Source organism: Cariama cristata, unplaced genomic scaffold (assembly GCF_000690535.1).
Source record: "Cariama cristata isolate BGI_N322 unplaced genomic scaffold, ASM69053v1 scaffold2145, whole genome shotgun sequence".
Taxonomy (NCBI): domain Eukaryota; kingdom Metazoa; phylum Chordata; class Aves; order Cariamiformes; family Cariamidae; genus Cariama; species Cariama cristata.
Genome location: NW_009617897.1, coordinates 2,751 through 29,024, shown reverse-complemented (window position 1 = coordinate 29,024; position 26,274 = coordinate 2,751). Strand labels below are relative to the sequence as shown.

At 36.0% G+C, this 26,274-nt stretch overlaps 1 protein-coding gene across 1 annotated transcript; it reads left to right on the top strand.

Moving 5' to 3' along the window:
- The first annotated feature begins 643 nt into the window (after positions 1–643).
- Positions 644–25,383, top strand: SNX16 (sorting nexin 16). Its single transcript, XM_009700651.1, is given in 8 exon segments — positions 644–1,115; positions 5,058–5,144; positions 10,255–10,358; positions 10,360–10,398; positions 16,059–16,128; positions 20,815–20,951; positions 23,466–23,582; positions 23,853–25,383. Coding segments are annotated over 8 exon segments (1,035 nt in total). The 5' UTR covers positions 644–743; the 3' UTR covers positions 23,962–25,383.
- The last annotated feature ends 891 nt before the right edge of the window (positions 25,384–26,274 follow it).

Sequence of the window (26,274 nt, the reverse complement as noted above, 5' to 3'; positions counted from 1 at the left end):
TCTTTTGATTCATGTCTTGTATATTGTTGCATGCATGTTTGGCTCATATAGTCCGCTCTGGATATCTTACAGAAGCAATTCTGAGAAAAGCTATTATAGTGTTTATACTGAACAGTCACTAAAGCTACAACAGCTTCTTACATGCTTAAAAATTGCTAACTTTTTCAATAAAGCAGAATAGCACTTAAATCGTAAAGGACAAAAATATTTTTGTCTTTTGTAATCTTACTTTTAACTTTCTGTCATTTTCATTTTATTAGCTTTGAAAGACAGAGAACTCCTGTAAAGCTATCTGTCAAATTGTAGAGATACAATTTAAAAGCAGCATTTTATATGAAGCCAAATTCCTTGTGAAAATATTTGACCATCAATGTACCATCTCCATGCTAATGCAGATTCTTCCAAAGCAGTATCTTAATGTTGCTTTCACTTAAAAATCATTTTATTAGCTTTGAAAGACAGAGAACTCCTGTAAAGCTATCTGTCAAATTGTAGAGATACAATTTAAAAGCAGCATTTTATATGAAGCCAAATTCCTTGTGAAAATATTTGACCATCAATGTACCATCTCCATGCTAATGCAGATTCTTCTCTTAATGTTGCTTTCGCTTAAAAATTACAACTATATTTTCTGTCCTTCGCTGCAGGTACTCTTCTTGAAAAGAAGAGAAGACATGGCTTATACAGTCAATGAACCTTGAACTTGTGGACTAAAAACTGAGTTGTTTTTTTTTTCATGAAGGATGGCAACACCATACGTTCCTGTTCCTATTCCTATTGGAAGTTCATCATCCAGCTTTACAAACAGAAACCAAAGAAGTTCTTCTTTTGGGAGCATCTCAACAAGTTCCAGCTCCTCAAAAGGACAGCTGGAGGACTCTACAATTGGTAGTTTTAAAAAGATGAGTGTGCCTGACCAGATTGGTTCTGCATCGTCTGTGTGTAGTAGTCCGCTTGTTAGGACTAAATTTACAGGTATGGATACATCCATAGAATACTGTACTCAGCCCGTAGAAGAAATAGAACAGAATACAGATTCGAGGAGCTGGGAAGATCGACCGTCCACGCCTACTATACTGGGTTATGAGGTGATGGAGGAAAGGGCAAAATTCACTGTAAGTTTTGGCAATAGTGTAGTTCATCCTGTGATGACAAGATAAGAATTGAATGTACTTTGCGTTCTCTTTCAGTAATTAATCCTGCTGTTCAGAGATATTGGAGTACTTTACAAATACCAATTTAGCTTCAAGGTACTGCCATCTGACAGGAAAATGTCATTGCTGTTATACAGGTGGGAAAATTGAGACCTAGAAGCAGTCTTTCCTTTAATTGTGTATGTGAACAGAAGGAATTCATTCTACCTCCGGTATCTTCTGCTGGAAAAGTCAGGAATTCCTTGCAAAGTTACAATTCCTTGTGAAACTGAACTTGTAGAACTTCTGGATAGTTAAATACCTTAAATAAAATGTAGTCTTATATTTGAAATGAACAATAAGACACCTGATATGTGCCTTTTACTGTTACTAGTAACATACAACATTTCCGTTAAAGTGCAGACGTGCACTTCTTGCATTGCTAGGTTTAGTTTCTAATAAGGGGAAGTCTGTTCTGAAAACATCAGAATGAGATGTCACATATGCAGTAGCTCATGACAGAACACCAGCTTAACTGATTTGTGTTGATTTTTCTGAAAATGTACTGTAGCTTGCAATTTGATTTTTTTACATGCCATAAATATATTAACACATTTGTGCGTTTGTTTTTGTGGATATGGTTGAAACATTTCTTTGAGATAATTCAGCAATGCTTGTGGGACTGATGGAAGTTGTTACTAATTATTAATTACGTTACTTCAGGAGAGAAATATTAATCACAAATAGGTAAGGAGAAGGAAATAGCAGGCAAACTTTTTTTGTCTCCTGTGTTCTTCTAGATTAGAAAAGTGTGGAATCTAATGCCCTTATGACAGTTGAAATATTAACAAAACCATCAAGTTCTTTTGCAAAGAATTAAATAATGCTGCTTTTTAATTATTTGAGAATGATGGCTTGGCTTGTCAAAAGTTTTTCAGTTGCTAGCATCTTTACACATGGTAGCATAAGAGAAGAGCCAGGTTTTTTTACGTGTAGGTTAAATTATACCTCCAAAACTAAAACAATGATTGGTATTGTTATATTGGCAAGGGTTAGTCTGAAAATATGCTAAAGCGTATTCCAGTGTGCTTGTAAGATGTTCTTCAACTGTAGTTACAGTGACAACTTTGACTCATTTTATGTAGAAGGCCAGGTTATAGTACAAATTAAACATTCTTCGTTGTTAAAATGCTTGGTTGCATTTTTGCTCTTTCTGAATTCGCTTCTGTTGCTGTGTTTGTTTCTGAAAGCACATAATTAACTGTTTGTTTTCAATTGCATGTTGAAATGAGCTTGCTATTGTACATTAAAATCAGCAAGTAATTAGTCCTAGAAACTTCGGTTGCTCCTGCAGTGCAGAATCAACGAGATGGAAGACAGTGGAAATTAATCGGAAGTCATTTGTAAAAGAGAGGAGACTCAATTACTGAAGTTATTTTACTGTTTGTTAGCACATCATAGTTCCCAAAAACATTAATCTGATTTACTTAAGCTGGGTGATGTACTAACTTCAAGAGGTAAGTGATAGTGCGTATTAGAGTACATGGCTCCTGAAGCTTATGGGAGGAAAAAAAACTAGACTGAAAAATGTCTCTGTGAGCAGTTGGTCTCAAATGAGTTAGCAGTCCTGGAATGTTCAATTAGCACTTTTTTAAAGCCAGTGAGAAATGATAATGAGATGCTGAATCAACCAGAGATTGTTACTACATATTGGCATATTTTCACTGAATATTTTGTATTTGTGAAATAAGGCAATTCAGGATTGACCGGAATTACATGAATTCGTTTAATTCATTTGTAGTTTTTTCCCAAGACCTTGTGTGAAGGAACTGACAGTTGGTTTTATAATACTCTGTAGTTTTTCTTGTTTATTAATTACTAATCTTTAAAAGAAAAAAAAAACCACTAAAACTTTTTTCAACTGGCAAGAAAACCAAAAATGTTTGTTTCTGGTTGACCATATTTTTTTTGGCCAGTAATCACGAGCTGATTGCACTCCTTTATTGTAATAAAGTTGACCATAATTTGTGAAGACTTTTTTTATGTTGTTTAATATTTACTTGGAAACCATTCAAAATGAGGGTCAGACTAACTGGATTTTGTCATGTATGCATTTGTAAGCAATGCCTTTGCAGAACTTTTAGTAGAATAAAAGAATAGAATACGGATTAGCAAGTAAATCTGCAAGAGTATTCCAAAACTTTGTTCTGTGTTTTACAACGTACTAGCAAAGAGCCTTCACAATTTTATGTAGCAGTTTTGCTTTATGAAATTTTCATAAAATAAAACTTTATACTTTAGGTATGACAAGAAAGCTAAAAGAGTTAGACAAACGTTTATACAGAAAATGCAGGACAGAATTACATTTTAATGCTGGCTTCACAGGTGTGTCTTGCAGCTTGAATTTTGAAAGCTAATAGCTTTTTGTTCATGACTGAAATATTGCCTCTATCACAGTCCACGACTTCCACAGATGATGCTGCTTGAAAGTGGAATTCTGCGTTTAAAAAGTAGATGAGAAGTACTTGCTGAAAAATTGCTTTTAATTTACACCATAGTCATCTGTAGTTTGTCTGCAACTTAATGTACTATAGAATACGAAAATGCTAAAAACAGTCTCACGGGTGTACAGAAGTTGGCTAGCGCTGCGATTATCACGTGCTGGGACTGCAACAAGAAAAATATATTTATTGGCTAAGACAAGCTACTGTGAAAACGTGAAATACTGGAAGAGATTTTACTATGTCACAGATTAGAAAATGTTTTAAATAGAATTTGGTAAATGCCTATAAGGGATTGTTTGTCACTATGATTCCAAAAATATCTTTTTCTTCCTTGTATTTTATTTTTTTTAACTAGAGAACACCTAGACTGGGAAAGTTAACCTGGTACAATTGCAGAGCCTTTGCCCTTACGTTGAGGAAATAAGGTTGCAACATAAGAACCGTTCTTTCCTTGACACTGTGTAATATTTTCTAGTCGAAGTTGTGTGGTGTTAGATTCGTTGTATTCAGGCATTTGAGTATCAGTCCTCCTAAAAGGTACTTGTTTGGGGTTTTTTTAAATTATTATTGTTGTTTTATGTGTTTGCTTTTAAATAGGAGAATGGTACTGCTGTGCTGTAGTCTTGCTAAATCTGATTCTCAAAGTTGTGTGGTGTTAGATTTGTTGTGTTCAGGCATTTGAGTATCAGTCCTCCTAAAAGGTATTTGTTTGGGGGGTTTTTTAATTATTATTATTATTATTGTTGTTGTTTTATCCGTTTGCTTTTAAATAGGCGAATGGTACTGCTGTGCTGTAGTCTTGCTAAATCTGATTCAAAGGATCCATTACGTCAATTCTACAGTGCTAGTATAATCGTTCTGATGCAGTTATCTAGGGAAGTGGTCATATTTTGCCTGGAAAGACAAAAACTAATGTTCAAAAAAATGAAACCAAAGGAGGGTGTTGTTTTTGTCCTGCATCACTTTTCCTTGGGAAGGAAGTCAGATGAGACGTTAAAACAATATAACACTCAGTACCTGATTATTACAGTAATTTTAAAAACAGATAGACCTCAAGGATTAATGAGTAAAAGTATAATTCAGCAAAGGTTAAAGTAGATCACTAAAACATACTTCAATTACCTCTTTGATAACTGAGACTTGTTTTTTTCTCGGGAAGAAATCTGGATGCAGTTTCACAAACCTTTACTTACAGACAGAAGATAGTTAAATGTATTTAGGAATTACAGAAACTCCTTCCTTAAATTCTGAAATTAATTTATACTGTTTGTACTGATAAATAATTATTTTTTAATCCAATTAAGGATCTTTTATACCCACAAGTTCTGTTTTATTAAGTACTAAAGGATAATTTCAGCCTTCCAGGCAATGCAGAATGAAGTTCTGCACGTTTTTCTGATATTCCTGTTTTTTCACACAGGTATACAAAATACTGGTAAAAAGAAGTCCAGAGGAAAGTTGGGTGGTTTTCAGACGGTACACTGACTTCTCCAGGCTTAATGACAAGGTGAGAATTATACACTGGTAAATTCTCAGCTAACTTGTCTCATTCTTCTTTCGTGTTTCATTTTCTTTGGGTCTCAAATTTTCTCACTTTTTTCTGTTCTTGCCTTTTTTACTGCATATAAAACACATACTATATTAATGAATGAAAAACATACCATTCCTCATTTTTTCAAAGATACATGAAATAACTACAGCTAGCCTAAAGAAGGTATTTCTTCATCTGAAGCTGTTGGTGTGCTTCATACTTTATATTTATTCCTAGTCTATGCAATAAAGGAAATTAACTCTTTAATAGTTGTATCTCCTGCATGAAAACAGAACTAGGGGCCTGTATTCTCTTGCAGGACTGGTCAGTAATTACTCAGTGCAACACACTCTCCTTTCTTCGTGATAAAACTGAGGTTTCATGAACATAAGTTCTTTGTATGTTGGTGAGTCTTCAGTTGTTTTCAGTGTCTTCGAAGTTAATTGTGAAAAATATCGGATCTTTAGAGCTGAAGACAGAGATGGCAGGTACATGGGAGTTCTGGGTCAACAACTTAATATTTTTAGAACACTTGAAAGCAAAAAAAATATTTGTCTGAGAAGCACAAGTTGTTTTTAATTGGTAAATAGCATTTGGCTATTCCATTTAGCATTATTGCTATAGGAGCATAAAAGTAGAAAAACAGAATTACGCTGTTCTTTGTCCTACTGTCCACTCCTAAGAATAATCTTTCATTGCAAGTTTAACATGTTTTCTGCTATTATGTTCTTTCATCTTCAAACTTGCAACTTTTTAACACTTCCCGGTTTTTATTTATAGTAAGGGATTTTTTGTATACCTTTTGTTCCCCTTGGATCAATCAACTAAGACCTTAATTCTGCTGAAATTTTGAATATGGACTTGAACTTACACATTTCTCTAGGTTCTTGGTTTGACCTATTTGGATACTTTTTAGACTACATTTAAAACATAGCTGCAGTCTAAAACTACCACAAATTGTTGAATGTGAATTAGTTTACAGATTTCTTTCTGAAGAAACTTCTGTCTCTTAATACAGTCTGTCCTAATTAAGGAATGCCTTGGTGTTGGCAAAAGCCTGACTTCTTTTTAGATGATGATGTTCTGGGGATTTCAACTCAAATTTCCGAAGTCATGTCATACAATAGTTTGTATTTTGGTCAGCTGTGTCAGATACAGGTCAAGAACTGGCTTACACACATTGACTTTTAGTGTTATTATCAGTAGTTTGAAAAATTAAAATGCTGCAGGTATTCATTTTAGTATAGATATTTAGATTTTACAAGTGAAATCCTTAGTCTTTGCAGTCAAATCTTTTGACAGAAATGTTTGGCTTCTAGCATGATTTTATAGGTATTAGGATTTCTGTTTAAAAGGAAGAACTTTATTTTTCCCCTGTGTCACTGACTGAAGGTTTTTCATCTTTCAGTAGACATCTAAACTTTTATTACGCTACTATTCTGTAATTCTCTAGAAGTTCAGAATTATGGTACGTTTCAGTTCCTGGAGCTGGTGTTTCTGTATTGTAGAAAGCATAATGTCTTACAAACTGAAGAGTAAATGTTTATATGCACTCATCAGTGGTTCAAAAGGCCCAGTGCAACACTTGAAGTTCCTTGTTCTCTAATGGCAAATACGGACATGAAAGTACACACGTATGCAACTTCAAGATTTTCTGTACCCTACCTCCTAGAAATCCAATATAGACAAGAGAAATATGCTATCCTATAAATCCTGTTCATCACCCTCCTTCTTGAGGCTGGTGGCAAATTATTGATTCTCTGAAATGGTGTTAGAAACTTGGCATTAAATGCCACCTGAATTGAATAATCAATCACTATGTGAATCAGTTTGAAGTATCAACAGAGAGAGAATGACTTCTCAGGAAGACTAGGTAAAGACAAAAGAGCAGTATGTTTTTTGTCAGGCATATACTTATTCGCGAGTCCAAACCAACCTGAGAGTTGGACTTTGGCAGTGGCTAAAACCGGAGAAAATGTGAGAATAGGAACAGTGTCACAGTGGGGACACGTGTAGATAAAATCAGGACTAGACGAAGGCATGCAACTCAGCTATCTAATAGAAACAGCTAGTGATCTTAGTAGTAGCATTCCTTATTTGCCCTGATCTTTCAAAGAAAATAAAGAAGGCAAAATAGATAGCCCTAGGATCCTAGACAGTGTTTTGTACTTCCACTCGTTTCTGAGATATTTTTAGTAAGAAACAGCTAATAAAATAGAAATGAATGGGAGTAAAAGAGCTCAAAACCATGAACTCTCATTTTATGAATGAAACTAGTAAGTGCAGCAGCAAGTTAAGACTTGAAAAGAAGAGATTTCAAGTGTGAGCAACAAGTTCTTTGTCAAAGCTATCTACTTTCCAGGCAATGAAAAGGTTATGAAAACTCCATACCTACTGAAAGAAGGCAAATAGAAGATGATGGCAAAGTAATCCAATGTAAAGGGAAGATGAGATATTGCCAGTATGGGTGCACAAGAAGCCACATAATGATCTCAAAGTCAACAGTAATTAAAAAAAAATACAAATAGAGGTCAGCACAAGGAGAGTAGCAGAGACTTCTAAAGACAAAGGCAGAAGTGCTGAGATGCAAGATGACTGTCACAGGATGGTGACAATGGACACTGCAATAGGTAAAGCACTATAAATCATTAGAGACAGAAGTAAGGGAAGGAAGCAGTAAAATAACATCCATTACTTGAGAGCAAACTATGGGAAGCAAATAGCGAATGATTCAGCAAAGACTGAAATACTGTCTTTTGCTGTAATATTAACAAAAAATTTAATGGATGTTGGAACATGACGGAATTTGAGGGGTTAGGAGCAAAGGCTAAAATACAGGCATTTGGCTAGATGCGTGATTTTGTTTGTTAAGACCACCTAGTGGATCGGAGAAGTACGTGAAGAATACTCTGGTCCCAAAAACAGTGGGAAAATAACTTTATAAAGTTTATTACTGTACTGGTAGAGATGTTGAACAAATAATGAAACGGCCACTCTTAAGAACCAAGAGGTTAACTGTTTCTCCCTGAGGCTGTGCCTCATGTGACATGCATAATCTATCACGTGATGATGTAGGGGAGAGACATCTAGAAAAGATGCTGGATCCAAGCAAGCAGTCACAGCCAGCATAACTTGTCTGACCCAACAGTTTTTCCTGCTGTGTCTGAGGAGTGTTCAGGAAAGAATGCCCCAGGACTGTGCTGTTGAAAATTAGTCTGCTGACAGCAGCTAGCTTTCTCATACTCTCTTCATGCACAAAAGGAGTAATCTATGGGTAGGCATACACTTTCCTTAGAAGTAAATTACATGATCTATGTAACCAGACAAGTGAAACTACCTTTAAGCAGAAATCTATGTGGTTGAAAAGCTTTCCCAGCAGTGGTTATCTGTGGTCCTCTCTACAACTAGCATGGGAAGTCATTTTGTTATCTTTTCTGGCTTCAGTTCTCTTCAGTATTTTATTAACTTAAGAGAGGTTATGGACCATAGAGGATACTTGCATATATGGTATTAATGATAACTTGATAAGAGATGAAGGAACTTTGGGTGACCAAAGATAAACTTAAAAATACCAAGAAGAGTCTAATGTTGAGATGAAATTCAGTAAGAGAAGTGGAAAACATACACTTAAATATTAAATGCAGAAATGAAGAGCAAGGCTTTGAGAATAAACCATTCTATAAATAGGAAACTAGTAGTTGTCGTGGGCTATTTGAATATACGACACTTGTGATGTTAATAAAGCACCCTTCCTGTGCTGTGAAATGGTACTTATATGAGCAAGGGTGATCCACTAACATGGTTCTTCCTTTAAACTGTGTAGAGGGATTCTAGCTGAAATACAGTATCTGTTTTAACTTTTTAAAAACTTAATCTGCTGAAAGAGCTACCTATTAGCTTTTTCCATGAGTCCATAAAGAGTAGTTAAGTAGAGCTTATTGTCAGAAGGCTGAAATTTTATCGTGCAAGGTTCAAGACACCTACTGAAGAATTACCTTGCAGCTGTGTAAACATTGAGTTTACGTTGAGTGCTAAACTGTTTTCAAGGCAGCTTCTGGAATCCTTGTCACTGGAACATTCATACGAATATATTAGGTGTATGCAGTACATCCCTGACAGAAGTTGGCTTGATCCTGTCTTCAGAAAAAGATTAAACAATTCTTGTGGCAGTTGGAGGAACATTAGATTTTGTAAAACCGGTTTGCTTTTTCCTGTTGGTTTTAAATCCTCTGAGATTTTTCTGTGTCAAGCATCTCTTCTAAGAAAAGGCATCTAAAATTGTTTTTTTCTGTGAAAGCATTAATATTTTTTTTGATGTTCATGCACATTAGAAAAATAATTCGTTGGCATCCTTGGGCAGGTCCATTGTTATATCATTTTATGCTTCCATTCATTTCTGAATTCAAAGAAAAATTCCAGGTATTTCTAATGTTGAGTCTATCCCATTACTGTTTAAGTAACTCAAAAATACATTTTTGTATGTTAATAATAGTCTGAGCCACATCCACGCATATTGAAATTTTAATATTCTGGGTGTACAAGGAGCTACTCTTTACTAGAACTATCTCATGCATCTGTTGTAATTCATTTTGCTAGCCCTCCAAAAAAGACGAGTTGCAGCGTTGTAGGCCTGTAATGGGCTTTTATCTATTTTATTTATATAGTACTTATTATCCCTGAGTACTTTAGAAGAAACACCACTGAAATGCTTACTCATGTGATACTTTTGACTTGCATACAATTTTCTTATATTTACTGACTCAAAGGCATTAAATAGCGGACTTGGAGACATTAAATAACAAAGCAAACTTTTTTCATTCCTATTTTTATATGGTAAATTTGAGAGGTCATTTGATTGTGTAAGACAAGAGAGCAAGTGACAGAACTGTGTCTACAATTTATACTATAATTTGGATTGAGACTTAAGTCTCAACCATAATAATTATTATTATAATTACCTTGTGCTTGAACTTAACAGAAGACAGAAAGATCTCATAATTCTGAGTAAAGTCAGTGCCTGTGTCAAATTCGGTATTTCATCAAGACTTTTTGTCTTGGTTTTCTTTCGCTTTGATTTCTATTTCAGCTAAAAGATATGTTTCCAGGCTTTCGGTTGGCCCTTCCACCAAAGCGCTGGTTCAAGGATAATTATAATCCTGACTTCTTGGAAGATCGACAGTTGGGACTACAATCTGCAGAACCTAGTAGCTCACAAAGATATCGCTAACTGGTATGTGATTAAACTTTGCTTGTGGATTTGGATTTTCTTTTTGGGTGTCCAGACTCCTCATGTAAGGCTCCTAGACTCTAGCAGTGTATCTTTGAGCAGCATGGTAAGGAATTCCATTAACATTCATGTTGTGCATTTGGTCATTATGTGAATTATTTAGTGTCCTATTAAATTAATCCCATTTTAACCTAAGCAAAAAAAGGGGAATTGCAGTATTTCGAATTGTACATGGTTAACTAGTAACTAAAAGCTGTAATATTTAAAATGTTGGACTAATCCCATGTTTACTCCTAAAACATTATTTGTGTGCTGAATGCAGACTTGATACATTGGTAATTTATATTGAGATTAAATGTTAGGCTTTCATAATGGAAAGTACCTAGACTATTATGCGATTAGTTCTTAAAATGTGTATTAAACTAAAGCGTTTTAATTTACATGACATGATAGTAATAAAGTATCCCTGTAGAATGCTTTACATAAGTAAATATAAACCATAAATCAAAAAAGGCTTAAGAAGAGCCTAAAAAAATGTAACATGTTTAAGCAACAAAGTGCAGAAGTCTCTTTGAACAGTATCTTTTTTTCATACAAAGTGGAAGATTCTTCCGAAGCTGAAAGATGAGGAGAACATAATTCTAGCAAATGAAATGTAAAATCATTTTAATATAGGCCAAAAGAGAATTTTAGTAAGCAAGTTGCTAGAGGCAGAGCAGTTAGTTCTAAAAATCTTTTCCAACACCAGAAATAAAAAAAGTTGTCAGGTTGCTGTACCAGAGATTCTTTGGGGAATGAATCTGAGGAACTGTCTTCATCTGAAACTTCATTAAAAACAGAGAGTAAGAAATTCTCTAGAGCAAACAGCATTCCTTCAACAAGTTTAAAGGAACTAAAGTGTAAAAGTGTTGTGTGAGACCATATAATGCTTTTTAGTAGAATGGCTATTATTATATTGGCACATCTTGAGTCTGGAAACTAGAGATTAGTAAGTCAGTCTGACTTTTTGTGCTGCTTGTAATAAAAAAGCCCAAAGTGGTAAGCAGGTAAATAAAATAATACTTAGAAAAGCAATAATGTCTTTTGAGAAGGAAATCTATCTAACAAGTAGTTATGAAGGAGCTCATATAAAATTGTTGAAAGGCAAAGGGAAAAGGATTGATGGAAATTTAGGGATATTACATATGGAATGCTGGATCACAGTTATGGACACTGCTGTTCAAGATATCTGGAGATTATCTGGAAAAGGGAATGATCAATGAGATCATAAAGTATTGTAGAAGGATCCCAAGGCACTGAGTGATTAATGTTAATTTTCATGTCATGAAGTGCAAAATTACAGTAAGTACATACATACAGAATTATAAACTCAATTGCTTTTTTTACAACCTAGAAAATAACTATTGATACAGTTTTCTGAATCAGTTCAGTATTCCGCAATAGTCAAAAAATTGCATAAAAATTGCTGAAGAGGAACTTGAAAGGAAAAGAATGAAATTATTGCTGTGGGAATCTGAATTGCACTTCCACATAGTCCAGTGCTAAAACACAGCATTCAGTTTCAAAAGAGGGTCTGCTAGAAGTACAGAGAAAGCAAGCAAGAACAGATGAAGCTACAGACAAACTTCCCTGCAAGCAGAGTTCTGTTCTCTTTAGTCTGTTGTCTTGGGAAAGGGCTGGCTAAACAGGGCATATGAAATCATCAAGGGGATAGGGAAGGTGAGTGAAGAATGTTAATGTTTTCGATGATTCATAGTCATCTCTCAGTATGTCACACTGAGTTGCGTGAGATGTCAGAAAGCTTAAATGGTTTCAAAAAGAAATTGAGATCAACCTGTGAGTTTCTCTGTCAGTGGCTATTAAACATGATTATATGGCTGAAATATGTGGCTGAGAATTTTCAGAATTTCCTGATTATTAAATTGCACAATAATAGGTGTACCAAAAAAAAAAGGAATTAATCTCTAAATGTCACTTATGTTATGCTGTTGGAGACAGACTGGTGAGCTCGATGAACTTTCAGTCTGCTTGAATAGATCCGAAGGCTTTACGCTTCATGTCGTTGCAGCTAGTTTGACATTTCAGCTAGCTTGTTTGTGTCTTGATGATGGTCTATATTGGACAAAATGGTGTTTGTCATAATTTAAGGCAAAAAAAAAAACAAAACCATAACTTTTAGACTGCATTGCTTATCAGATACAAAAAGGAATTTAAATGTTTGTGGAATCAGTATGTATTTTGGTTAATGAACAGATAGTTAACTGAAATGTGGTTTTGAGGAAAACTCTGGTCTTGGCTGTGTAAGGCTCTACATGAAGATTAAGTTTATTAAAAAACTTTATAACCAATTGGTACAGCTTGTGTTCTAATGTTTGGATCTGTGGTAGGCCTGGATTCCTCAGGAGGTGATTAAAACTAGGGAGACTTGATCTATCTTTTTTTTTTTACCCACTTATCAGAGAATAAAAGTTACTGTTAATGGAAATTAATATTTGCACTTTATGTGAGCAGTGATGAATATCTGACCCTGCTTCCTCCTTAAAAACTTACCATTTACTTCTGCAGTTTTGCAAATAAGTCAAACTGCTTGGGTCACACCCAAACCAAACAAGCCTTTTCTCTTTGAGAAGTCGCTTTCATTTCTCTTTATGCACTGTTATTATCATTGAGACATATTGACAGTGGAAAATTCACACTTCAGGAATAGGAGACCTCATTTGGTAAACCTATTTTTTATTAAAACTAGATTCACAAAGTAGATTAAGGGTAAAATGTTAGGATGGTATGCAGATGACTAAATTTAGATTCTACGTTTTATGGATTTCTTATATTTTTGCCTTGTATTGAAGATTCAGTGGAAGATCAAATTGGAATCCACCCACAGAGTTTAATATGTTTGAGAAAATTTCATATAACCCCTGAAGTGGGAGAAAGAAGTTTAACCTGCTAAACAGAAGTGTCATCTGGTTTTATATAGATGACACAGCCCTCCTCTGCCTCCACCCTATATAAGATGCAGCTTGAAAGGGAGGAACTCAAGTCAACTGCAGAGTCTTCTGAGGGATCCGCATGGCCCCTTGCTGCCCTTCTTAATGCTGGTCTACGCCGGCATTGCTGCCTCTGAAGGATGTCAGCTAGCACAGGGGCAAAGAAAGAATCCAGGTACAGCAATCTCTGTTACATGATGTAGAAGATTTCTGTGATACTTTTAAGGCAGAACTTTCTCCTGTTTGTTAAATGAAAGGAAGAGATCTTAACACACGGAGGGGAGAGCAGGGTCAGAGCAGACTCTCGGAGTAAAAGCTAGGCTGCAAATGAATGTTTATGCCATCAGGTGCGTATTTTAGATAAAGAAGCAATGTTTTCGAGTGACCTGTGGCTTTAAGTTTCTAGACCTCCTTATGTAATATAATGAATCTACAGCTCTCATTTTCAAGAAGTTTTGAAAACTGTAGAAAAAGACAGTTTTCTGCCAGGAACTGTAGGGACAACCAAAACGAATGGGTTTGACCTGATGTAAGTAGATGATATACGTAGATTGGATATTTTTGCACATTTATTTTTCTGGATATTTCCTTTTTCACTCGCAAGCATTAGTGCGTGTTATGCCATTCTAATGTTACCCTTTAATAACACAATAAAATTACTAGCAAAATGTAGAAATTAAATATTTGTAAAATATGTTTGAACTGAGCTGTGTGAATAAGGATGAAGATATTGAAGAAAAATGGTGAGCAGAAGTGGAATTTCCGCATGATGAATTCTGCATTAGGCATGTGTGAGTTCCTTCAGCATCGTTATAAAAAGAACAATTCAAGCATTAAAAATAGACTTGAGCATCATTTTGGAAAAGGGTCACTTCAAACAGATTAAACTATTTGAGAAAAAAAAACAAGCCTGCTCTTCTCCTTGAAAATGTACTTTATATGCCTGAATAACTTTTCATTTGGTTTGAGGTTATGTTTTCTAATAATTTAACTGATGACTTGTTACCATCTATCTTTTTTTTTTGTGCTAACTGGAGTGATAATCTTGGTTTAAGTAGCAGAAATTTTTTATTATTTGTTTGAGTGCATGGGAGAAGCTGTTTTAATAGTACATTATGGCGTGCACAGATCATGGATTGATTAAAGTAAAACAGTGGAAAGGGCTTGAAAAAGGAAGGTTTTATCACATTTGTCATATAGATGAAGTGGAGAAAGGAATTATCATCATTGTAAGAGAAATTTTTTCAGGTTGGTGTAAAGGCTGATGAGGTAAAAGTGGATACGAAGACAAGAATTCTCACCAACCATTGGCCAGAAAAACCCCACCTGTATCTTCACGTGTGCAATAAGCACTTGAAAGCAGGCTTACAAAAATCCAACAGCAAAATAAATGATCAATGTATAAATATTCTTCAGAGCTTTTCTGAAACTAAAAGTGATGGTATAATAAATTGCTGAAGAAATTTCCCTCGTCATTTTGCTTGCCAAACCTGAAGCTGTTTGATTCGGTTGGTAGCTCGGTAAAAGTTTCCTTTCTTGTGTTCATACTTTGCATCTGCCTCAAATGCAGAGAATGAGTGGAAGGCAGAAAATTACTTCCTTTTGCCCTCACTTTCCCACAGGACTCAGGTGGGAGGTAGAGACAGGGAATTAGTTTGGATTCACACCTTCCATTTTTGTGCATTCATTGCAGTAGGAGATGATTTAAAGATTTATAGTAGTGTCAGCACAGAACTGCTAATAAGTTACTACTTGCTAATTAATTGAGAATACAGTATTCTGACTGGAGGTTATTTATAGAAGAATGAATACAACAGAGCAGGAAAGTCTTAGAAAGGTGGCTGAAGGGACGTGTTTGGGGATGTTGAAGGGTTCTGTGAAAAGTAATCTAAACTTGAATGATAGAATGAGCAAGATGCTCAAAATGCTCTATGGTAAACCGCAGGATTACACATACTTCCATCTTCTGGCCTTTGCAAAACAATGCACGAAGGGGGATGACAACTGTTCCACAATTTTACACAATTTTAAGTTGAATGCATTAGTTTGAAATGCATGTTTGGAGATGGTTATGTAGTATATCATGGGACATTAACCTTGTCACTTCTTACTCTATTGTAATTTATGACTCTTTTTAGATATATATACCATATATATAAAAACTATATACTATCTGTATGTCAATGGATTTTGATCTTAGCAAAATGGAGACACACGAGCATGTTTCAGTACCCATGCTTAGTTCCACTGATACTTCCTGAAGGGATCTGCATATGGATTTTAGCAGCCATACTTTTTCATCTGTCTTTCAATATTTATTTTTCACTAGGAGAATTTTTCAAACCTCTTCAATACCAAAGTGATAAACTTGCTAGTCAGTTGTCACGTAGCAACAAATTCCATGAAGATGTGAAAAATCATTTTCTACATTAACTTACTGTCTATTTGAAAACTCTTAACTGTACCTGTACAACTTCTTAAGGCACATTCTAAATACTGTCCCTTGTTAACACATACAACTGAGACTCAATAGTTTAACATTATTTTGAATACTTGGGAGTAAATATGAGGATGTATGTTTGTGTCCCTTAAAGAAATGCTGCCTTTGTATGATCACATTTAAGTGTTGTTGATTTTTTGTAGTTCAAGTAATTCACTCTCTTTTGTTTGGTAAAGCCTTGCAGTGAGAGAATTTCTTTGTCTGGATGATCCTCCGGGTCCTTTTGACAGCCTAGAAGAGAGCAGGGTAAGTGCTATGTAATATGATAAAAGAAGAATGCAAAAGGCAGTAGTTGTTGTTAGATCTTATTGTAAGATCTGCTGAATGGTATGGAATGAAACACTTTTATTTCTGTTCTTTCACAAAAATTTGCAAATGGAAGTGTTTCTAAAACTGACACAGTCTGATTATTGTACACTGATAATCTTTGACTGCTGTACTTCATCCCTATCTCAAGATACAATCTCTTCCTTTTTGCCTTTTATGGCCAGTGGATGAAATTTGTTTTTAAGGCAACTACTGAATATAAGGAGAGTTTTTGTAGGTTTACATTCAACACATTGTCGCAGTGCGTACACCTTAGACTTCAGGTCTTGCACTAGAATATTTCTTGCTATGAAATATAATGAAAGGATTAACTGTGACCACTAAAAATAGCGTTCTTACAGATAACGAAGTAGTATCAAGTAGTGTTGTAAAACAGCAGCCTTTGAACATGCATATGAGCACACTGAACAAATAATACTGTATGCTGCAGCCCGTTTTATTAGAAGTAGGTTTCACTGGCATGCAGAGCTGCATCAAGCCTGTCTAGAACAGGTGGTCTTAGTTTTCTTGCTTTATAGAATAACAGTATGTTTTGGAATTGCACATACATTGTTAATACTGTAGAAATTATGAATGTTAAGTGATGCTCCTTCAGCTAAATTTATATTTACCAGTTTGTTTTGCATGTAAGTGGGAGTGCCTTGGCTCTTGTTACATCACTATGTGCATCTGAAGGATTTGATATGTTTTTTTGTGTCATGAGCTCATATTTGGTTTCTATACAACACTTTTTCATCATTGCTATTTAAGTTGATGAAAATTAATAAAAATTACAGGAATTATTTGTTCAGATAATTAATTTAAATGCCACCTTCATTGAGATTTTGATGTGTGCTGTCGTGAAGTCTTAGGTTTATTCTTCTACTGTGGGAATTTAGGCAAACTATCAAAATAGCTGTGCTGTTGTAGTTTTGGCTATTAAGCATTTCTGTAAAGTTATTAGAGACAACTGTAATAAAATTCTGGTCTCCAAGGGATACCTCACCTTCTTACAGAGTGTCTGAGGTTGGAAATGACCCTTCTGTACAGAGGAGGCTTCACAACCTCTCTGTGCAACCTGCTCCAGTTTTTGATCATCATCACAGTAAAAAAGTGGGTTTGTGTGTTCAGATTGAATTTCCTGTGTTTTAATTTGTGCCCATTCTCTCTTGTCCTGTCAGTGGGCACCACTGAGGTGAGGTCTGGCTCCCTCTTCTTCATTCCCTCCCATCAGGTATTTACAGCCATCAGAGAAGAGAAGGCTTGGAGTGATCTTATGAGACTGAAGAGTCCCAGTTCTCTCCTCCTCTTCACACATGAAAGATGCTTAAGTCCCTTAATTATCTTTGGTTAGGATATTTGAATCATGAGACCTGGGGTCCAAGTGGACAAGCTGGAGATCAGCCAGCTCCCTCAGCACTCACAGGTGAAACCTGTCAGGCCCCATGGACTTATATATGTCCAGTTTGTTTAAGTGTTCCCTGACCTGGTCCTTCTCCACTGAGGAGAAGTTTGTCTTGCCCTTCCTTGTCTTTCCCTCTGGTTGCACAGGTCTCTGGGATTCCTGAAGGCTGGTCTTACTGGTAAAGACAGGCAAAGACCGCATCGAGTTCCTTAACCTTTTCAGTGTGATTTGTCACAAGTTCCCCCACTCTGTTTGGCAGCAAGTCATGGTTTCCCTAGTTGTCCTTTCGTTGATTATGTACTTGTAGAATCCTTTCTTGTTTCCTTTCGTATGCGTTGCCAGATTCAGCTCCAGGTTGCCCTTCACCTTCTTAACCCTGTAAGATCAGACAGCAGCCCTCTACTCCTCCTGGGTCACCTCTCCATGCTTCCACCACTAGTACGCTTGCATTTTATGACTGAGTTCAGTTAGGAGTTCTTTGCTCATCCATACCAGCCTCCTGCAACCTTTGCTTGACTTCCTACTTGTTGAGCTGGACCTTTATTGAGCTTAAAGGTGGTAATCCTTGAATATCAACTAGCTCTCCTGGACTGCTCTTTTCTCCAAGGTGGTTTCCCATGGATTCTTTCTTCTAAGCAGATTTCTGAAGAGACTGTACTCTGCTTACCTGAAATCCATGGTCGTGATCCTGCTTTTTGCCCTGCTTCTGCCTGTTAGGATCCTGAACTCCTACATAGCTGAGAGCATCTATGTCCATCCTTTGCTTTTTTTTTTTTCCTAAACAATGCCCAACTACAGAACAAGTGCTGTGGTTCACATACTTATTCCTGAAGTTCATTTTTAAAGGTATCTCAAAAATCACTGCTGTTTTGCCTTACTGTTTTCATACAAAGCACTGCCAAAAAAACTTCTATTACTGTTTTCCTGATAATGGAAAATATGTATATCTTCTATTTGTTTATGTCTATTCTATTATTCCAGTTCAAGAAGGACTTGCCAAAACATACTCATCGTTTTAGGGAGGGGTTCAGGTATCTCCCCCATTAGAAATCAATTAGGCCTTACAGAAATTTAATCATGGAAATGTAGGCAGAATATTCACTAAAGCAATCTTTTTTTTTTTGTCATATTCTTGGTAATTGTTTCCACAGGTCTTTTCCCACTTTCCCAGCTATCTGTGTTCCATGATCCACTGAAGAAGGAAGCAAAGCCCTCTTCCAGCTGGCCTAGCTCTGTTGTTCTTTTAGAACTTACAGGGAAAATTGGTCCCACCTGGGTGTTAGAACTGTACCAGGTGTCCAGCTCTTCAAGGGGCAAGATATCTCATTACACACAATTCCCTGATAGGTCTTTCTCAGCTTCGGTTCACCTTTCTGCTATTACGGCATCCTTCAGAATATGTTGATGTTTTCTCACTCAGTTGTGAACAGTGACTTCCTTTCCTTGGGCAGCTGATACACAGATTGCAGCTTGGAGATGAGTTTTTCCAAAAGGCTTTGTTCAATTCTGATAGAGAACAATGAAACATTTTACAACACCTGTGGAATATTTTTAGTTATTCTGTGAATAGGAAAATTTGCATGTGCATAAATCTAAAGGTAGAAGTAATATAACTTAATTATATTCTTAAGGAAATAATGGCCAATTTTCCGTTAGGGCACCAGCATCTCTGAACAGTTTTACAAAACACACTAGAATTCACTTATTTGGATTGGATGAAACAGGATGACTGCTTAACCAGAATGATTGCTAAAGATGCTGTGTGAAGAATGAATTGCATGCCATGTGTTCTTGGCTCTAGTAGATGTGAATAGAGCTGTGGCTCAACTGGTGGTTGGTCTTCAATGCCTGTCAACCAAGATAAATTTGCTATCTAAGTCAATAAAATTAAAAGTCAATGCAAAAACAAAAAACACTCTGATTGAAAAACACTCTGTTTGTTTGATGCTGTGTGAAGAATGAATTGCATGCCATGTGTTCTTGGCTCTAGTAGATGTGAATAGAGCTGTGGCTCAACTGGTGGTTGGTCTTCAATGCCTGTCAACCAAGATAAATTTGCTATCTAAGTCAATAAAATTAAAAGTCAATGCAAAACCAAAAAAGGTTATTGGATTGAAAAACACTCTATTTGTTTGAATTGTATAATTTCAGGAAAACTTCTTAAACTTTTTTTTAAATTTTAAAGAAATTGATAAGTCTGCTTCAATTAAAGCAAAGAATATATCTTCTTGATGTTTGTGGCCCATTTAAAAACTGTAGAACAACAGTGTCTTAACAGCATTGTTCTTAACTGAGGTCATATAAAATGTTTATATTCAGTGGACTCCCTGAATTAGTGGTTAGTTGCATGTACTGTTAAGCCAAGAAAGCCTCCTATGTGGGTTTCTTATTTAGCCAGAACGTGTAAATTATTAAATCAGAATTGCACATTCCTGTTGGTAGACTTGCTCTTTCCAGTAAGAGATCAGCAGGCTCTGGGCCAACGCCTCTGTCCCTTCCTGCCTTCAGTGGATGCTACGCTATACATTGGCTCTCCACATTAAGTTCTGAGATTGATCACTGTCAAATTCATCAGGGTGTACTATATATACATGTCATGCTCAGCAGAGTAACACAACATACTTTTGGTTGAGTCGTTAGTGCTCTTAGCATTTCATTAAACTTTTTGCAAATGTTTTTTGTGTTGGCCTTCTAACTCATGAATGTCACATTTTATAACAGCTGTTTGGTACAGAACTGCACAATTTTGTCTTTATCCTGGGTAAGGGAAGAACATGTACTTTATCCAAATATTCCTGGCATTTTGGGACTAACTAAATACTTTGAAATTGACTTCCAAGTCATGTGAAATCACAGCTTATATTGAGGAGAAAAGGGAGTAGGGAGTTCAGCTGATGTTCCATATATGCAGAAAGGTTCAAAATTAGGGACTGCACGTCAAAGGCAAGACACCTCTTTCTAAAGTCTCTCTTGTTGTGAGAAAAATGATGCAATAAAGTATTTGCATTGCAGTTTAGCATAATAAATTCATTGTTCAAAGCAAAGCAGTGTTGTTTTATTAAGCACAGAACTTTTTTTTTTTAAGTTTATGTAGCTCTTTATAGCAATCAATACAAGGAAACGCAGCTACAATTCTGTTACAGGTTGCTATTTCTAAAAGAAAAATCAATAAAGGCAATCCACTGAAGTTAAATGGAAGATGTTTTAAATTTGTCTTTTAGGCTTTCTGTGAAACTCTGGAGGAAACAAATTACCGTCTACAAAAAGAACTGCTTGAAAAACAAAGGGAGGTTGAATCGCTGAAGAAATTGTTAAGTGAAAAGCAACTTCATATAGATGCTGTTGAAAGAAGAATTAGGTATGTAGAAAATTTATGGGTTTTAGGAGTTTCTTTCCATGAAGGTGTTTTCTCTATATAGTCACAAGCACCAGCTGTAAATGTATTCTTGGAAACAATTTTCCTTACGTAACCACACACAAAGCAATATTTTCAGTAGGCTCTTTTTCATGTGCTGGCTAAAAAGCTGTTTAGTACAAATGACTGAGAAACTGCTGTTCCATCTTTTCCCTCTAAAGTAACTGGGATTATGTTTCCTAATCCTTTAAGTCCTGTAAAGATAAAGCAAAGATTCTATTCTGCCTTTGAAATGTTGGATATGTGAAATGCCTTGCTAGAGGTGACAGCAGTGGAAAAATTGCTTTGCGTTATAAAATTCTGCCTGTACTCAAAGCTTTGACAGAGCATAGTGGTCAAGTGATTATAGGTCTGCATTAATATCTTTAACTTTGTTCTGAATTGCCTGGAATGATGCTGCAGATAGCATTCAAGTATCACTGGAGACTGTCCATTTAAATCCAAGGGAAAAAATGGTGGAGTTTTGGTATAAAACCCTAAGGTGCATGCCTGCTAGATTTTGTAGCAGGCCCGGGGGAGTTGATGCTGGGCTATTCGGTGTCCTGCTGATCCTGCTGAGTCAGTCATCGTGAGGTTTCCTTAGCAAAGGAGTAAATTTTCATGGTCCTTCTAGAAGTTCTTTTAATACTGCTTAGGTGGTTGAGTCTAGCGTATCCAGGTTGACTAACAAAGCACATCTTTGGATATAAGGTTTAAGTGAGCTACATTTGGAAAAGGATTTAAATTCAATTGTTGTGGCATATTGAAAATTCTGATCTGAATACCATATTCAGTTTGTCACTCCTGAAGGCAAACAAGTACATTCAAAAGATGCTTTCCCTGTTTGATGAGAAAATTATGACTTACTGCTGGCTTAAATAGTGAAATAGTCAATAAAAATTAAATAACTCGCATTTGGCTAAAACGTCATGATAAGAAATTCTGTGTGACTAAAATAAGAAGGCATGAGTAGCAAAAAGGGATTTTATTTTTTTAGCGCTTTCCCTGAAGATAGATATATTTGTCTTTTAAATACACAACCAACCTGCTAGTTTCCCGGACATTTAAAATTACTGAAAGTCAGCCAAGTAGTGTGTAAAGTCTCTTTGGAAGATAACTCCTGTGATTTTTAGTTGTAAAAGTTACGAAGGAAACCTGTGACCTTGTTTAAGAACTTCAGCTTGTCTGATGGGAATTGAACCCAAAAGAAACAGGTCTGTCTTTGGCCTTGTTGAAGTGGAATTTTGATCTGATGGCCCAACAAGAATTAAGCATCTTCTGCCTATGCGCTCTAAAGGCCAGGTACCTAAAATGTATGTGAGGTAGGGAGGGACAATCAGGCAAGGCATCAGACTTCTAGGCCTTTACATATGCTGGATTTGGCCCAAACATAGGCCAGTAATCATGTTAGAGAATACTGCTGAGGTATTACTTAAAACGATGCATTAAAATAAAACTATAGAAACAGTATTAGGTAGAGCAGTTTAAAAAAGGGAGTGAAATATAGAATGGGTTGGGTTGGAAGGGACCTTAAAGACCACCTAGTTCCAACTCCTCTGCCATGGGCAGGGACACCTTCCACCAGACCAGGTTGCTCAAAGCCCCATCCAACCTGGCCTTCAACACTTCCAGGGATGGGGCATCCACAGCTTCTCTGGGCAACCTGTGCCAGGGCCTCACCAACCTCGCCGTGAAGAATTTCTTCCTCATATGCAATCTAAATTTTCCCTCCACCAGTTTGAGGCCGTTGCCCCTTGTCCTATCACTACATGCCCTTGTAAGAATAGTAGTATCGCTTTCAACACAAAATTGTTCACAAGCTTTTCTTTCCAATTCAAGTGGCAGCTTTCAGCACTAAATTGATGTATGTTTTCCACACAGAGCAATAGTTTGGAAACAAGTTTTTTTGTAATTTTACATGACTGTATTCCCATTTGTAGCCAGGCTAGCTGGACTGCCAACTTGTGTTACTGTTAAGAAAAAAATTATTACCTGTCTCTTTAGCATTAATGGGAAAATGTATTTCTCTGAAACTTAACATGTGATTCTAAAGTTACAATGAGAAACCTGAGAAACAGTTGAAGAAATCTTTTTATCGTCCTGTCTGTCTGCCTTCTGACTATGTCTTCATTATAATCCCTCTGCCGTTTAGGCAAGATGTGTGTGGCTTAGATCATCTGCTTATAATTCTTACCTAAAGTCATAACCACTCCTCTGGCACTTGAATTTTATAAAGCTACTAACTTGCGATGCAACCAGAGGATCGAATTTAGTTGAGGAATAAGCAGCTGGAGCAAATAAACTGTTTCAATAGCTATCCTGTGCAAGCCTTGCATCTCTAGTAATAAAAGAAAGGGGCATGTAGGAGTGAGATTGATAGGTTCCCAGAAACTGCAAAGTTCAAAATTAAACAAACAGCTCTTCAGTGATGAATGTTTGCTGTATGGATTGGTGGTACTCTGTTCTTATTTGTTGTAGGGATTTATCTTTAGGAAAAATGACTCGTCAAATGTCAGGAGAAGAAAGTGAGTGCAGTGGTGAGGTGGAGTCTTCTGCAGTAGAAGCAGACCAGGGTACCCTGGGTGAGGACAGCTGGTAAATACTATTATTTTACTTATATATTTTAGTTTTTCTTCAAGTATGTTTTTTTAAATATATGATCTTCAATAAATTCTGCATAACTGAGGAATTCACCATTTTATGCACCTCTACTGCATGAAGGCCCTCAGGATAGATAATTTTAGATCTGGAATAAGTGATAAGTTGAACAAGCTTTGTAAATGTTTTGTGGATTGCTGGCATAAAACGATTACGGAGAATCATGTTAGTTTCCATTTGACAAAGCTTATTGATCTGTTGTTGCAGCTCAGATAAGGAGAACCATGAGGCATGCTGGAGTGGCTCTTTGGCTGAAAATTCTGTACCAGAAATTGAAGTCGCTGAAGTAGCGTATACCGCTGATGAAGAAGGATAGATCAGTAGCAGCTGCTGTTACCTGGGAAAGGTTCGTGTTTGGGACCTACTCTGTGGGTAGGGGCATAGAATAGCTGTGAAGAATTTACAGCAAAGAGCAAGAATGCACATATTGAATGTTTACATAAATCTTTACAAATTATTAACGAAAGAAATATACCCAGTGCTGCTTTGATTTCAGTTTTTATCTAGCCTTTATATATTTAATATATTAAAGTCTAATAAGGGCTAAAATCAGCTAAAGTTTAGATAGTGTACATACACAATTTGGCTGACTTTCCTAGCGGAGTGACGAAAGCTTCAAATTAAATCACCAAACGCATCTAACTAGCATGTCATATGTTGCCACTGATGTGACACATTTGATGTGTTCATCTGTTTGGTATTTGTGTTTTCATATTCTTATAGCCATAAATTAATGCTTGTTGAAGTAAAAATGGACTCATCTTACATTTAATAAGAGTGTAGAATGTGTTGGTTTTAAATTCTGAAGTTGAAGAATATTCCTCTGGAAATTTTAATGCAATGCAATAGGAAAACTTACGAGTACCAAGAGAAAAGTACTTATGAAATGGGATTATGGTTGGACATTTTTTTTTTAAATGGTCATTTTTGCTGAAGGAACTAATATGAGACCCCCAAAACACTGTGTATTTTCATCCCAAGATAGCATGCTGTAATACTTTTTGTTCGGTGATGCTGCTTTGAAAATCTGGGATACCTTTGCTATATAACCATGTAACAATAAAATCAGTGAGTTTGCCTTTGACTTGGGACACTACCTCTTACCATCTTGCTAATTCATTCATGTTTGTTTAAAAATATTCCAGATTATACGGAGGTTATTGAAAGACTGGTAAAGAAGCCATATTTTTTCCTGCACAGTTCATAACTAGATTGAATCTAGTTGCAATGTATTTTTGTTTCAATATATTATACACATGGGGATTATTGCTGCATGTGTTCTATAGCCTATTTTTCAAAATGTATTAAGACAGGAGATGCACTTTATAATTAAGACTCCATTGTGCCAAGTTCAGTTAGCTAATTGGTTGAGAAAGGGGAGTTGCAGGGAGAGGATTATGTAGTGCCTTTTTGTATTTTACTTGTTCATTACTGCAGAATTTTGTTACAGTGCTCTGGGTCAGCTCTGTGGAATCTTTGATACGGCTTGTTTCTGTTCTTCACTTATTTACTGAAAGTGCCTTGTTTTATTCTGCTTTTCCAATAAGAAGAATGCTGTTTTGTTTTAATCCTTTTTTTTTTTCGCCCTATACCACCCACATCGTTGTTCAATGTTGTCAATATGCAGTGTCTTTGTGCTGGAGTTTTCAAAGGGAGCTTTGTACTTCAGGCTGTGCATACAATGACCTTTATGCAGAACTGTATAAACCTTCCTGGTAAAATAAAACTATGGACAAAACACCTGTCGTCTTTTTTCCATTGTAGGAAAAAAAAAAAGTTCAATGCCTTATCTAGTACAAGGATAAAAATAGTAGTAGAAAGAGACATTTCTTACCTCGGTGATGTCCTACAGTTACTCAGCTTTTGGTCTGAGTTCTGTTTGTACCAAAAATTGTCTGCATGAAAACAAATGAGTATACTGTAACAAGACACCAGAAAACTTACTGTACTTCTGTTGAAGGTAAAAAAAGGAACTAATCTTTTTTTATATTCTACATGAATCTCATAGATGTTGAGTGAAGTCAATAAAGTTTTGACACCTTATTGAAAATTCATGAAATCTTTTGTCGGGTGTCACTTACATATTTGAAAAGAAGATTGAACTGTGTGTATTAAAATAGTGTTAGGTTTAAACTGTAAATGTTTTAAAAATCTTGAAAAGGTGCTTGGGTCATACACGCTAGGAATTTCTAAAGTATTTCAGGTAAATCTGCAAATCTAGTCGCTAAAGAAAACGTTAATATAAGTTACAGTTTAGTCATGAGAGGGCAAAGGAATGGAAATTTTGGTGTGCTCTGTCTTTAAGAGATTTTGCTGACCCAAAGTACTTAGTATCACATGAATAGACATTTTTGTTTAGGGAGACCTTGATTATTTTTTTTGATTAAACTGAGCTGAAAAATGCAAATTTGTTCAGCAGCCATGTGGTATCACTTGGCCTATGTAATTGGTTAATGAATGGTTACCCCGCTAAGGGACATGCAGAATTGGAGGTGTACAACCCGTGGTGGCCTTGAACATTCTGATCAAGATGGTTTCCAAGTCTGTCCCATATTGAATTTTTTCTGGTGCACTTGCTTCCATTCTGGCACTGTTTTCCACCCATTTCCTTCTCATTTCACTCACTGCT